Raw genomic sequence first — 12,945 nt, 5'->3', positions numbered from 1 at the left:
CTAGATCAGAAGCCATCAAACCTGCCATGGTTTAACATACATAACTGAAAATCTACTTTTACATTCCAGAATATAAATACTTTCTCTTAATTCCTTAGGGTCCAGTTCCAGAGAGATCCACATGTGGAAAGATCATCATCGGAAAGACTAACTGCTGGGTCTGTTGTTTCAGTATTAATATAATGATCTAAGATAAGGGAACCTGCTATAGAGTCTGTGGTAGAACACTGCACTTTGCCTTAATTTCCATGTCAAAGAAATGGAAAGCGTGCTTGTTGAATCTCATAGGCACATTGTAAAGAAAGAACTAATATTTTTTTAAATACTTAGAAAACTCTGGTATACAGTATTGCTAGGTATATAGAACCTACTGCCAAACAGTGAACTGAAATTTCCACTGTGTGAAATAAAGAAAATAGCTGAAGAATGACTCTTTACGAAAATTTGAAATTGTTTTTGAGGGTCTGGGTAACATTATATGATTAAATCATCCACTGAGTCATGGTAGAATAGTTAAGAGATCTTCAACTCTGTGACTATTATTTGTTAATACTCAACTGTGAACAATCTATACTTCAAAAGTAACCTTTAGGAATTACGTAAATTTTTTAAAAAGTACACTCAACAAATTCATTATAAAGCAATTTGTTGGGTACTATTTCGTGTTTTGATCAAAGTTTTTGCCAAGATGAATTTTAAAAATCATTCAATAAATGACTTAACATATATACACTGCTGTGTTCTAACAGTGAACATACATATCTTGTAAAATGGAAAAATAATTTGGTAGGCTGGAAATTGACAAACTGCCACTGACCAAGGAGAGATCTTTTTATTCTTTCATCTTTCTGAAGATAGTTTTTTCTTCCTTGCAGCACTGTAACCAGATCCCACACCACCTGTCAAAGATGACCAGTTTACATGTACACTAGCATTTCTGCCTTGAAGCTTGCATCCCTCTCTTTTGTCCTGTTTAGAAATTCCTTTACAATTCCAAATATTTTAATTTGCCATACTTAATATGGCAAATATTCATTCTCATTTGAACTCTGGTCAGTCCACCCTTTCTTTCTTTCTTTTTTTTTTTCTTTACACGGGCCTCTCACTGTTGTGCCCTCTCCCGTTGTGGCGCACAGGCTCCGGACACGCAGGCTCAGCGGCCATGGCTCACGGGCCTAGCCGCTCCACGGCATGTGGGATCTTCCCGGACCGGGGCTCGAACCCATATTCCCTGCATCAGCAGGCAGACTCTCAACCACTGCGCCACCAGGGAAGCCCTACCCTTTCTTAAATAAACATTTATTGAGAACCTACTGTATGCCAGATACTATGCTTGACACTGTGTTAGAGATACAGCAGAGAAAAAGGCAAAAAAACCTAGTCTCTACTCTCACTGGGACTATCATCTAATGGGGAAGGCAGAAAATTTATAATTAACTAATACACAATTACAGGTTACAAAAACTACTTCTATAAAGAACTGTGATGAGTACCACAAAGTTCCTGGCTAAAAAAGGCACTCCCAAGATGGTAGTAGCAAAGCAGGACTGCAAAGGAGGCCTCTACACCTCTGGGGCACACTTACCAAGCCGGTGTCATGCTGTGAGTCAATTTATAAACACATCTACCTGGTACCTACCTACTTACCCACTCACGTGCCCTCCCACTAGACTTACCCTTCTAGCTACCTGAAGGTCTAGCCACCAGTCTAGCCATGTTTTATATGCCTTCACAGTTCTAGGGCAATAGCCAAGTAGGCCAGAAAGTTCTAGAAAATAGTCAAAACATAAAATAAGATCTGTGACCAGCCAAAACACTTCACAAAGCCCACACTTGAAGTATATTTAGACAGCAAGTCATAAGCTATCCTGCTTTCTGTTTTAGTTACAGTTCTGATGAATTTATTTGATTTCCTATCCTATAGCTAAATACAGTGAGAAGTAGCTTGGGATTAAAATTTAGAGGGTTTTGAATAGCAGGTTAAGTCTGAATATTAATTGGTAAGCAACATGGAATCAGTGAGGATTCTCAACAAGGGAACGATATGATCAAAACAATGAATTAAAAATAATTTTATGAGATATCTGTACACCTAGGTTCACAGCAGCATCATTCACAATAACCAAAAGGTGGAAGCAACCCAAATGATGTCCATTGATGGATGGATAAACAAAATGTGATATATATATATCGCACAAGCTACTTGGCGTGGCCAAAAAAAATAATAATAATAATATTAATAATTTATGGTGGGATATCAGATAGATTACAATAGAGAAATGGCCCGGGGAGGTTTAATTGGACCCAAGAAGGATGAGACTACACAGAGCTCACCAGCAGGACACATTCCTAGTCAGGTGGAATACCTCCATCCTAAAAGCTCAGCAAAAGTAGAAGAAGAAAAGAGATTTCTGACAAATAGCTTAACATTCACGTTGACCTTTATTTAGTCCTCTATATTACTTTATAATGTTTTTTCTTTTTAATGTTATTTTCCACTATATCAATTGTTGCCATCATGGTCCTTAACATAAATATTTGTTGGCTAAAAAAATGATTATATTTTCTAGAGGCTTCCCTGGTGGCGCAGTGGTTGAGGGTCCGCCTGCCGATGCAGGGGATGCGGGTTTGTGCCCTGGTCCGGGAGGATCCCACATGCTGCGGAGCGGCTGGGCCTGTGGGCCATGGCCTCTGAGCCTGCGCGTCCAGAGCCTGTGCTCCTCAACGGGAGAGGTCGCAGCAATGAGAGGCCTGCGTACTGCAAAAAAAAAAGATTATATTTTCTAAAAGAAAAATAGTTATACATTTATTATGGGAAGATTTAAAATAGTATATTACACTCACTCCCTGGCTCTGAACTCCTGGCAACTGCTGATCCTTTTACTGTTTCCAAGGAATCATACAGTACGTAAGCTTTTCAGACTGGCTTCTTTCACTTAGCAACATGCATTTAAGGTTCCTCCATGTCTTCTGTGGCTTGACAGCTCACTTTTTATCACTCGATAATATTCTACTGTCTGGATGAACCACAGTTTGTTTATCCATTCACCTATTTATTGAAGGACCTCTTGGTTGTTTTCAAGTTTTAGCAATTACGATTAAAGCATTTGTGTGTAGGTTTTTGTGTGGACATAAGTTTTTGACTCCTTTGTGTAAATACCAAGGAGCACAACTGCTGGGTCACATGGTAAGACTACGTTTAGCTTTGTAAGAAACTGTCAAACTGTCTTCCAAAGTAGCCGTACCATTTTGCGTTCCTACCGTCAGTGAATAAGCCTTCCTGTTACTATACATCTTTGCCAGCATGTGGTACTGTCAGGTGGATTTTGGCCATTCTAATATGTGTATAGTGGTAACTCATTGTTTTAATTTGCAATTCCCTAATGGCATATGATTTGAGCACCTTTCATATGCTTATTTGCCATCTATAGTTCTTCTCTGGTGAAGTGTCTGTTCAGGTCAGATCTGTTGTCCATTTTAAAATTGGATTGTTTTCTTATTGTTGTTTTAGGAATTCTTATTTTATTTTATTTATTTATTTATTTATTTTTTGTGGTACGTGGGCCTCTCACTGTTGTGGCCTTTCCCACTGCGGAGTACAGGCTCCGGACGCGCAGGCTCAGCGGCCATGGCTCACGGGCCCAGCCGCTCCGCGGCATGTGGGATCCCCCCGGACCGGGGCACGAACCCGTGTCCCCTGCATCGGCAGGTGGACTCTCAACCGCTGCGCCACCAGGGAAGCCCTAGGAATTCTTTGTAAATTTTGGATATCAGTCCTTTACCTGATATGTATTTCACAAAGATTTTCTCCCAGTCTGTAGCTTATCTTTTCGTTCTTTTAACAGTGTGTGACGGTTAATTTTATGTGTCAACTTGACTGGGCTAAGGGATGTCCAGGTAGCTGGTAAAACATTATTTCTGTGTGTGTCTGTGAGGGTGTTTCTGGAATAGATTAGCATCATCAGTAGACTGAGTAAAGAAGATGGCCCTCGACAATGCAGGTGGGCATCATCCAATTCACCGAGGGCATGAATAGAATAAAAAAGCGGGGGGGGGGGCCAAGTTTGCTCTCTTCTTTTTTTTTTTTTTTTTTTGCGGTACGCGGGCCTCTCACTGTTGTGGGCTCTCCCATTGCAGAGCACAGGCTCCAACGCGCAGGCTCAGCGGCCATGGCTCACGGGCACAGCCGCTCTGCGGGATGTGGGATCTTCCCGCACTGGGGCACGAACCCGTGTCCCCTGCATCGGCAGGCGGACTCTCAACCACTGCGCCACCAGGGAAGCCCTTGCTCTCTTCTTGAGTTGGGACAACCATCTTCTTCTCCTGCCCTCACACACTGGAGTTCCTGGTTCTTGGGCCTTTGAACTTGGGGTGAATTATAAGACTGGTTTTCCTGTTTCTCCAGCCTGCAGACAACGGATCATGGGACTTCTTGGTCTCCACAACTGCATGAGCTAATTCCTATAATAAATAAATAAATCTATCTAACTATTTATCCATCCCATTGCTTCTTTCCCTGGAGAACCCCAGTACACAGTGTCTGTTACAGAGCAGAAGTTTTTAATTTTAATGAAGTTCAACTTATCAATTTTTTCTTTTATGTACTGTGCTTTTGGTGCTGTAGCTAAGAAGTCACCACCAAACTTTAAAGGGAATGTTTAAAAAGCATAATCCTATCAGCTCAGGGAGAAGAGGAGAAGAGCGACTACAACAAAATTTTGGAAGCTGGCAAACAGACAGAGCAGACCTAAGAAGAGTGAGGAGAGTCAAATCCAAGCCGATGCATGTTGCAGAATCCTGAAGAGGCTGGGGAACTGGAGGCACCAGTTACCTCTGGAACTGGGAGTAAAGCACTCAGCTAAAGTAAAGAGGCCGGCTGATTGTTTCAGCATTCCCCACCCCCAGCGGCCAGTGACTGCCCCACCCTCAACCCGGAAGATCCATATCCACCCTCATTCCACCAAACTGAGTGCAAGAGCCAGTGATGTCCTTAATTTAGACCCTATCCCAGGCTAGTTGTTTTCTACAGAGGCTATTTATTTCCGGCTGGTTGTTTTGGCACTGTAACCAGCTTAACATCCTTAATCGCATGCTAAAAGTTGTTGCAAAACTATGACAAAAAATTTCTTTCACTCCTCCTACTGACCTACTTAGCGCTAAAGGCAGCAATCAGCTCATCCTTCTCCGGACACAAAACATTCACCTTCTGAAGAAGCCTTTATACCTCATACAGTTCCTGGTAGAGTCTCTCAGACACAGCTCCTTTGCCACAGTTTAAACTCTGAAAATCCCGATGTTAAAGATCCTACTTATTAATAACTGAAAGAAAGGAAAATAAGTCTGATATAAAATAAACTTAACCTGATTAAGCAGGAAAAGATCATGGGACCACTAGGCTGGAAAAAGATGAAAACAGGAAATAAAAGAGTTCCCAGGACAGAATCACCAATTTTTCATGAAAAGAGAAATTTTGCAGTGTTTCTTAAAAAGTGATTGTAAAAGGGCTTCCCTGGTGGCGCAGTGGTTGAGAGTCCGCCTGCCGATGCAGGGGATACGGGTTCGTGCCCCGGTCCGGGAAGATCCCACATGCTGTGGAGCGGCTGGGCCAGTGAGCCATGGCCGCTGAGCCTGCGCGTCCGGAGCCTGTGCTCCGCAACGGGAGAGCCCACAACAGTGAGAGGCCCGCGTACCGCAAAAAAAAAAAAAAAAGTGATTGTAAAATAGAAAATTTAATTAGAAGAAACAAAAAATAAACTCCAAAATAGGACTAATGATTCTAGGATCCAGAAGTCTGTCGGCCTTTGAAGAAGCAGCCCCTAGAGCTGATAAAGGCGACAAAGTGTTTCCTAACATCTACTGCTGTTTTAAAAGACAAATTCAAATGAAAATTCTACGAATAAAAGTTTGGAGGCAGTCTGCCAGTCACTGTTTGGGCCCACAGGAGAGAGGAGGAGACAGCTACAGTGTGAAGAGTTCTGGCCTCTGGTCAAACCACTGAGGATTTCCTGAGAATTGCAATTACATTCTGATCATATGAATCAGATCATATTTAGGTCCACAGAAGCATAGGATTCTTAAGTCTAGCCTGCTTATTTCTTCTGCTTAGTAAAGTCTTTGACATAACTTATGTGTTCAATTTAGTAATAATCATGTTGTTTTATACATCATAAAGCCAAAATTTACCTTTTACATGGAAAACAGCCAAAGTGAAGATGACCCAGACATTGTGAACCAGCTCAGTGCTAACAGATTTACATTTCCGAAAAGCAGCGTTTAAGAACACCCTGTCCGCGCTAAACTCCGCACTGCCCACAATGCTGTTTGCTAAGGAACAGGCTCATGTTCTCTCCCTGGACTTTGTCATTATTTATTTAGCTTTCACTTTCCACAATGAACCGCTTATAACTACCAGAAGCATCTAGTGAGGTCTTGAGGACTAGAGGTGGAAGAAGCGAATAAACTTCCTCCCCCTCTTATTCATTCTGATGGTCAGCACTTTTTCTCAGCTTTAGATAGTGAAACTAAATCAATGTAGTAAAACAGAAAAAAAGAACGTTTTCCTCTCATGTCAAATAAGTTTTTTACCTAGAAAGTGAAGTCTTTACATTAAAATGAAGGATGAACCACAAAGAGATTCCACTACACACCCATCAGAATAGTTAATATTAAGAAGACTGACACTACCAAGCTGGCAAGGATGTGAAGCAATGGAAACTCTCGCACACTGCTGGTGGGCATGTAAAATGGCACAACCACTCTGGAAAAAAGCCTGGCAGTTTTTAAAAAAAACTAAACATACACTTAACCCTTTGAGCCAGCAGTTTCACTCCTAAGAATTTATCCAAGAGAAATAAAAACGTATGCCCACAAGAGTTGTACAAAAATATTCATAGTAACTTTATTAATATTAGCTCGAAACTGGAAATAGCTGAGGTATCCATGAATAGGAAAATGGATAAAGAAACTATGTTATATTCATAAAACATAACACTACTCAGCAATAAAAGAGAAAGAGTTATTGTTACATGCAACAAGAAGAATGAATCTCAAAATTCTTACGCTGAGTTAAATAATTCTATCACAAAAAAGTACATATGATATGACTACATTTACATGAAGTTTTAGAATAGTTGAAACAGATCTATGACAGCAAGTCAGAACAGTAGTAGCCTTGGAAGGTGGGAGAGGGAATTGACTGGGAAGGGGCAAAAGAAAACTTTCCAAGGTAACAGTAATGTCCTGTATCTTGATAGGCTTGGGTTACATAATTTTACGCATCTGTCAAAATTTAGGATTTGTGTATTTTATTGTATGCAAATATTGTCTCAAAAGAAAAAAGCTACAACGAAAACACTGAACTCTGTATGCATGCTTGAGTAGAGAGAAGTATTCTAGTGTGTGCAATTCACTTTGAAATGCATCAAAGAAAATTAAGATGGATTAATGGATGGATAGGTGGGCCAATCCATGATAAAGTATATATAGTAAAATGTTAATGGTAGAATCTAGGTGGTGGAAAAATGAGTGTTGACTATAAAATTGTTTCGACTTTGCTGTATATTTGAAGATTTTCATAATAAATTGTTAGGGAAAAAATGATGATGGGAATCCACTTGCCTATGTAGGGCTTAAATACCAGATTCATAATTATTTTCCAGATTAGGGCACATCTAAGCCTATTCCTTGTCAGAGTTTTACAAAAGACCATGTGGAAGATTAAGATTTTCAAATAGAAATATGGTCAGTTATATAAGGCTACAATATGATAAATATCTTGGTGACAGACGTCCTGATGAAACTTATTTTTGCTGTTCCTAAATGAACTGTTTTTCTCCATGGCTTTAAATGTTGCAGCTGTGTTACCTGTCATGACATTTCCTTTGACAGAGCTGAGATAAATTTAAGGATCAAAGAGCTCCAAGTGATTTTACAGATACTATCTTATTTTTCCTTGAAGTAAAAGAACAGAGTTGAGCAAGCATTATTATGTCCATTTTACAGAAAGAAAAAAACAGGAGGACAGAGAAATTAAGGGACTTAGTTAAGGTCAGAAGGACACCAACAGCACCTATAATAATAATATATTGAGAGCATACTATGCCAATTTTATAATTGTTCTCTTATTTAATCCTCATATAACCTTTCATTTTATATAGGAGGAAACCAAGGTTTATGAAAACAAATAGTTTGCCTAAAGTTACAAAGTCTATCACCCTAACTTCAGTCTAATTAGTCAATGGCTCTGAACATTTTTTTCTACCAAGACACTTAGGATAGATGTTAACATTCCTGTGGGTATAACCAAAGTTAAGCATAATTTTGCCAGGTACCTGCAATTCTACTGCTTTTCTTTTTCTCTAGAAAGCACACTGGAATGCAAGTAAGAGTGACATAAGAATAACCTTGAAGCTCTTCCAATTTATATTTTACAAAAAGCAGATTATTTGCAAATTTGGGGTTTTTTTTTTTTCTTTTTTTGGCCACGCCATGCAGCATGCTGGATCTTAGTTCCCCAACCAGGGATCGAATCCGTGCCCCCTGCACTGAGAGCACTGCACACAGAGTCTTAACCACGCGACCACCATGGAAGTTCCCAAATTTGGTATTTTAAGTAACTTTGGAAACAAATTACTTTGCAGCATTAAGCCTGATAATCTGCAAAAGCCTAACTCTTCTAAGACCTATCCTTGTAGAGTAATAAGTAGACTGATCATCTTACTGAAGAGCACGGTGTGATACAACTCTTATAGCCCAAACTGCCCTCTCCTGTTGGTTCTGAAATCTACTTCAAACTTGACCATCCACCAAATGTCTTTAGCATATACGCTAAAGAGAATGCAGCCCCAAGTTTGAATAAAGGTCAAGGTTATTGAGCTCTAAAAGGTGTCTTAGTGGATGATGAACTAGCACCACTTTCAGCAATACAGCCAAGTCATATCACCTTCCTCCTTCCTTCTCTCCCTCCCACAACCCCAGTGTGCTATAGAAACATATCAGCAGCACTACAGGTGCTGTAGACTGAATGTTTGTGTCCCTGTCTCAAATTCATATGTTAAAATCCTAACCCCAAATGTGACAAAATTAGAAGATGGGGCCTCTGGGAGATGATTAGATAGTGAGGGCAGAGCCCTCACAGATGGGATTAGTGCTCTCATGAGAGAGACCCCAGGGAGCTGTCTAGATTTCTCTGCCATGTGAGGACGTAGCAAGAAAATGACCAACTATGAATCAGGAAGTGGGCCTTCGCCAGACACTAAATATGCCAGTGCCTTGATCTTAGACTTCCAAGGCTTTTCCCTAACTGTGAAAAATAAATTTCTGTTGTTTATAAGCCACCCAGTTTATGGTATTTTGTTACAGCAGCCTGAACAGACTAAGGCAACAATCTATTCTCATTCTCAGAAATGACTTATAGGGACTTCCCTGGTGGCACAGTGGTTAAGGATCCGCCTGCCAATGCAGGGGACATGGGTTCGAGCCCTGGTCCAGGAAGATCCCACATGCCTCGGAGCTACTAAGCCCATATGCCACAACTACTGAGCCTGTGCTCTAGAGCCTGCGAGCAACAACTACTGAAGCCCACGCGCCTAGAGCCTGTGCTCCACAACAAGAGAAGCCACTGCAATGAGAAGCCCACACATTGCAATGAAGAGTAGCCCCCGCTTGCCGCAACTAGAGAAAGCCCGCGCACAGCAAGACCTAAAGCAGCCAAAAATAAATAAATAAATTTATTTATTTATTAAAAAAAAAAGAAATAATTTATTATGAAGGGACTTAGCCTGAACACTTTCCTCAGCCTGACAATCAGTTGACAAATTTAATGTCTATTTGTTCTCTTTATCACATTGTAACTCTATTCTAATTCCTTCTCTATAGTCCTAACTACATAATTTCTTTTAAGTCCATGATTAACAGATCAAAGTCTCTACTTAAATATATCTCATTTGAGAAAAAAATTTTAATTTGGATTTAAGAGGCAGAGTTGATTATTTACTTTACAAATTAGATTCTTTTTTCTTTATTTTTATTGGAGCACAGTTGCTTTACAATGTTGTGTTAGTTTTTGCTGTACAACAAAGTGAATCAGCCACACAGATACATATATCCCCTCTTCCTTGGATTTCCTTCCCACTTAGGTCACCACAGAGCATTGAGTAGAGTTCCCTGTGCTTTACAGTCTATTCTCATTAGTTATCTATTTTATACACAGTAGTGTTTATATGTCAATCCCAATCTCCCAATCTATCCCCCCCCGACCCTGGTATGCATAAGTACAAATTAGATTCTTACTGTATGAAAAAAAAAAGCGGGTCTCCCTGGTGGCGCAGTGGTTAAGAGTCCGCCTGCCGATGCAGGGGATACGGGTTCGTGCCCCGGTCTGGGAGGATCCCATATGCCGCAGAGCGGCTGGGCCCGTGAGCCATGGCCGCTGGGCCTGCGCATCCGGAGCCTGTGCTCCGCAACGGGAGAGGCCACAACAGTGAGAGGCCCACATACCGCAAAAAGAAAAAAAAAAAAAAAAGCATTTCTTTAAAGATCAAGCTGTTCTGTATTTATATATGATTCAATATACACACAATCTTTCACAAATAAACCTGTATATAACAAGAAGTAATTTCTATGTCTTGAACTTTTAAAAGAAAGCAAATAAAAATAATACAAATATATCAGAATGTAATTTTCAAAATATGTATACGTGGGAATTCCCTGGCGGTCCAGTGGTTAGGACTCCACACTTTCACCTCTGAGGGCTCGAGTTCAATCTCTGGTCATGTAACTAAGATCCCACAAGCTGCATGGCGTGGTCAAAATATATATATATATATATATATATATATATATATATATGTATGTATACAAAGTTAGCAGTTAAGACTTTTTTTTTTTTTTTTTTTTTTTGCAGTACGTGGGCCTCTCATGTTGTGGCCTCTCTGTGGAGCACAGGCTCCGGACGCGCAGGCCCAGCGGCCATGGCTCACGGGCCCAGCCGCTCCGCAGCATGTGGGATCCTCCCGGACCAGGGCATGAACCCGTGTCCCCTGCATCGGCAGGCGGACTCTCAACCACCACGCCACCAGGGAAGCCCAGTTAAGACTTTTTAAGCTACTATTTCTTGAGAACCTACTATGTGTTTGGCTCTATACAAAGGGCTTCATGTGTGTTATCCCATTTAATCTGCACACTGAGTTAAGCATTCTTCTTCTTTTTTTTTTTTAATCACCGAGAATACGGAGGTTTATAGAGGTGAAGGAACTCGCTCAGAGCCTTCCTTGGAGCAGGTGGCCTAGTCTGGATTCAAACCAAGGTCTGTGTGATTGCAGAGCTCAACTCTTTCCAGCATACACATAATATATTATAGAGCAGGAGCTTCCATGTCCCCATGGCCTAAAATGCCCAAAAAGGTCATTCAGCTTCTTGCTGTCTTCTGTGAACCATCCCATCCTGATTAGGCACCTGGCTGTGCATTCAGATCAGAGGAGACCATAAAAGCGAAAGTATATTATAAAAAGTTTGTCCTTAACTATGTCTTTGGACTAGCTTCTTTATCTCTTTTTTCTCCCTAATCTCTAACCTAACACTAGGTTTACCAGTACCACGTCATGGCATTAAAGAAGACAAAGTCATAGAACCCAAATGGTGATAGAACTAGGAGGGACATTAGAAATTATCCAATCCAATGCTCTCATTTCACAAATGAGGAAACTGAGGTCAAAAGAAGCTAACTTGCCACAGTCACGTTACTAGCTAATGCAGCCTGATCTATAATGAAGATCTCTGATTCTTTTTTCTTTTTTTTTAAGATCTCTGATTCTTTACACTAACCATAGTATAAGGAATTTCCTCCTAGGAGATATTTTTTTAAATTCCTTGGACAAGACTTTTTCGATTATTAAGTAATATTCATAATGAATAAACTAATAGTAACACTCCAGAAAGGTTTAAAATGAAAAGTAGAAGCCTCTTCTTTCCTTCTACCTTCTAATCCCATTTCATTCCCCAGGCATAACCATCATTAAGCTTCTTGTGTGTTCATCCAAAATTGATCTATATATGTACATATATGTGTGAAGTAATTTAAATATGGAAGTCCAAAAATGATTCTCTCATCTCAGACTGATGTTTTCCTCTATATAGTTTAGTCAACAGTCATATTATTGCATAAAAATACGCAAAGGGAGAAAGTAATATTGCAACATATCTGTAAGTTTGCAAAGCTGTGAGTACGATGTTCTCCTTAGGTACAGCTCACCTGTTTTCCAGGTCCGGCATGCTTAGGTTTCTAGCAGCAAAGCACATTTTGAGAGGGATGACCTTCCTGTCCTTGGTGCTGTTCTGGTGTTTTGGAGAACCGGAGTCCTCACTGCCACTAAAGCTCGGTGACTGGGGAGCTGCACCTTCCCATGGCAGATCTGATACTAACGATGGCTTCTTGATATATGGCGTTACTTCTCGGATGAATTTAACTATGAACAAAAATCAAAGAAGAAGGTTAGTATTTTTGCTTCCTATGAAAAATAACAACTGAAATATATACATACACGAATTATCTGGCATGAAGTGAAAAAATACACGAAGTTAAAGAGCCAGCACACAGAATCTTAGGATTGGAGGGTGCTTTAAGAGCATGTAATCCAAATGATATACCACTACTCTATCCTAAAAACTTTAACTTCTGAGTCTTTGCATATTGTTGCTTCTGCTTAGGACTCCTTTCTCCCTCTGTCGGCCTTGCCAACTCTACTCAAGAGTCACCTCCTCAGCAGCCTTTCCTGTTCACTCTCTCCAGGGTATTACCATTACTCTTCTGTAGCAACCTCTAAGCACCCTGGGTTGTAATCCTTTGTTAATACTTCAGTTCCCTGCTGGCTGTGAGTTCCCCAAAGGCAGGGTTTACAATTTATTCAATCTTGGTGTCTAACACCCAGACCAGTGCCTACTCAGTAA

The 12,945-nt window shown here is 40.4% G+C and overlaps 1 protein-coding gene across 1 annotated transcript in view; it reads right to left on the bottom strand.

Annotated features, from left to right (window-relative positions):
* Positions 1–12,945, bottom strand: part of SNTB2 (syntrophin beta 2) — an 89,982-nt gene that overhangs the window by 37,828 nt on the left and 39,209 nt on the right. Inside the window, exon 2 of the mRNA XM_060083760.1 lies at positions 12,251–12,464. Within this exon, the coding sequence (XP_059939743.1) occupies positions 12,251–12,464 (214 nt within the window). The remainder of the gene's footprint in view (positions 1–12,250; positions 12,465–12,945) is intronic.

The sequence above is a fragment of the Mesoplodon densirostris genome, chromosome 19 (assembly GCF_025265405.1).
Source record: "Mesoplodon densirostris isolate mMesDen1 chromosome 19, mMesDen1 primary haplotype, whole genome shotgun sequence".
In the NCBI taxonomy this organism is placed as follows: Eukaryota; Metazoa; Chordata; class Mammalia; order Artiodactyla; family Ziphiidae; genus Mesoplodon; species Mesoplodon densirostris.
The sequence above is the reverse complement of the archived record's forward strand: the minus strand, read 5'-3'. Positions and strand labels throughout refer to the sequence as shown.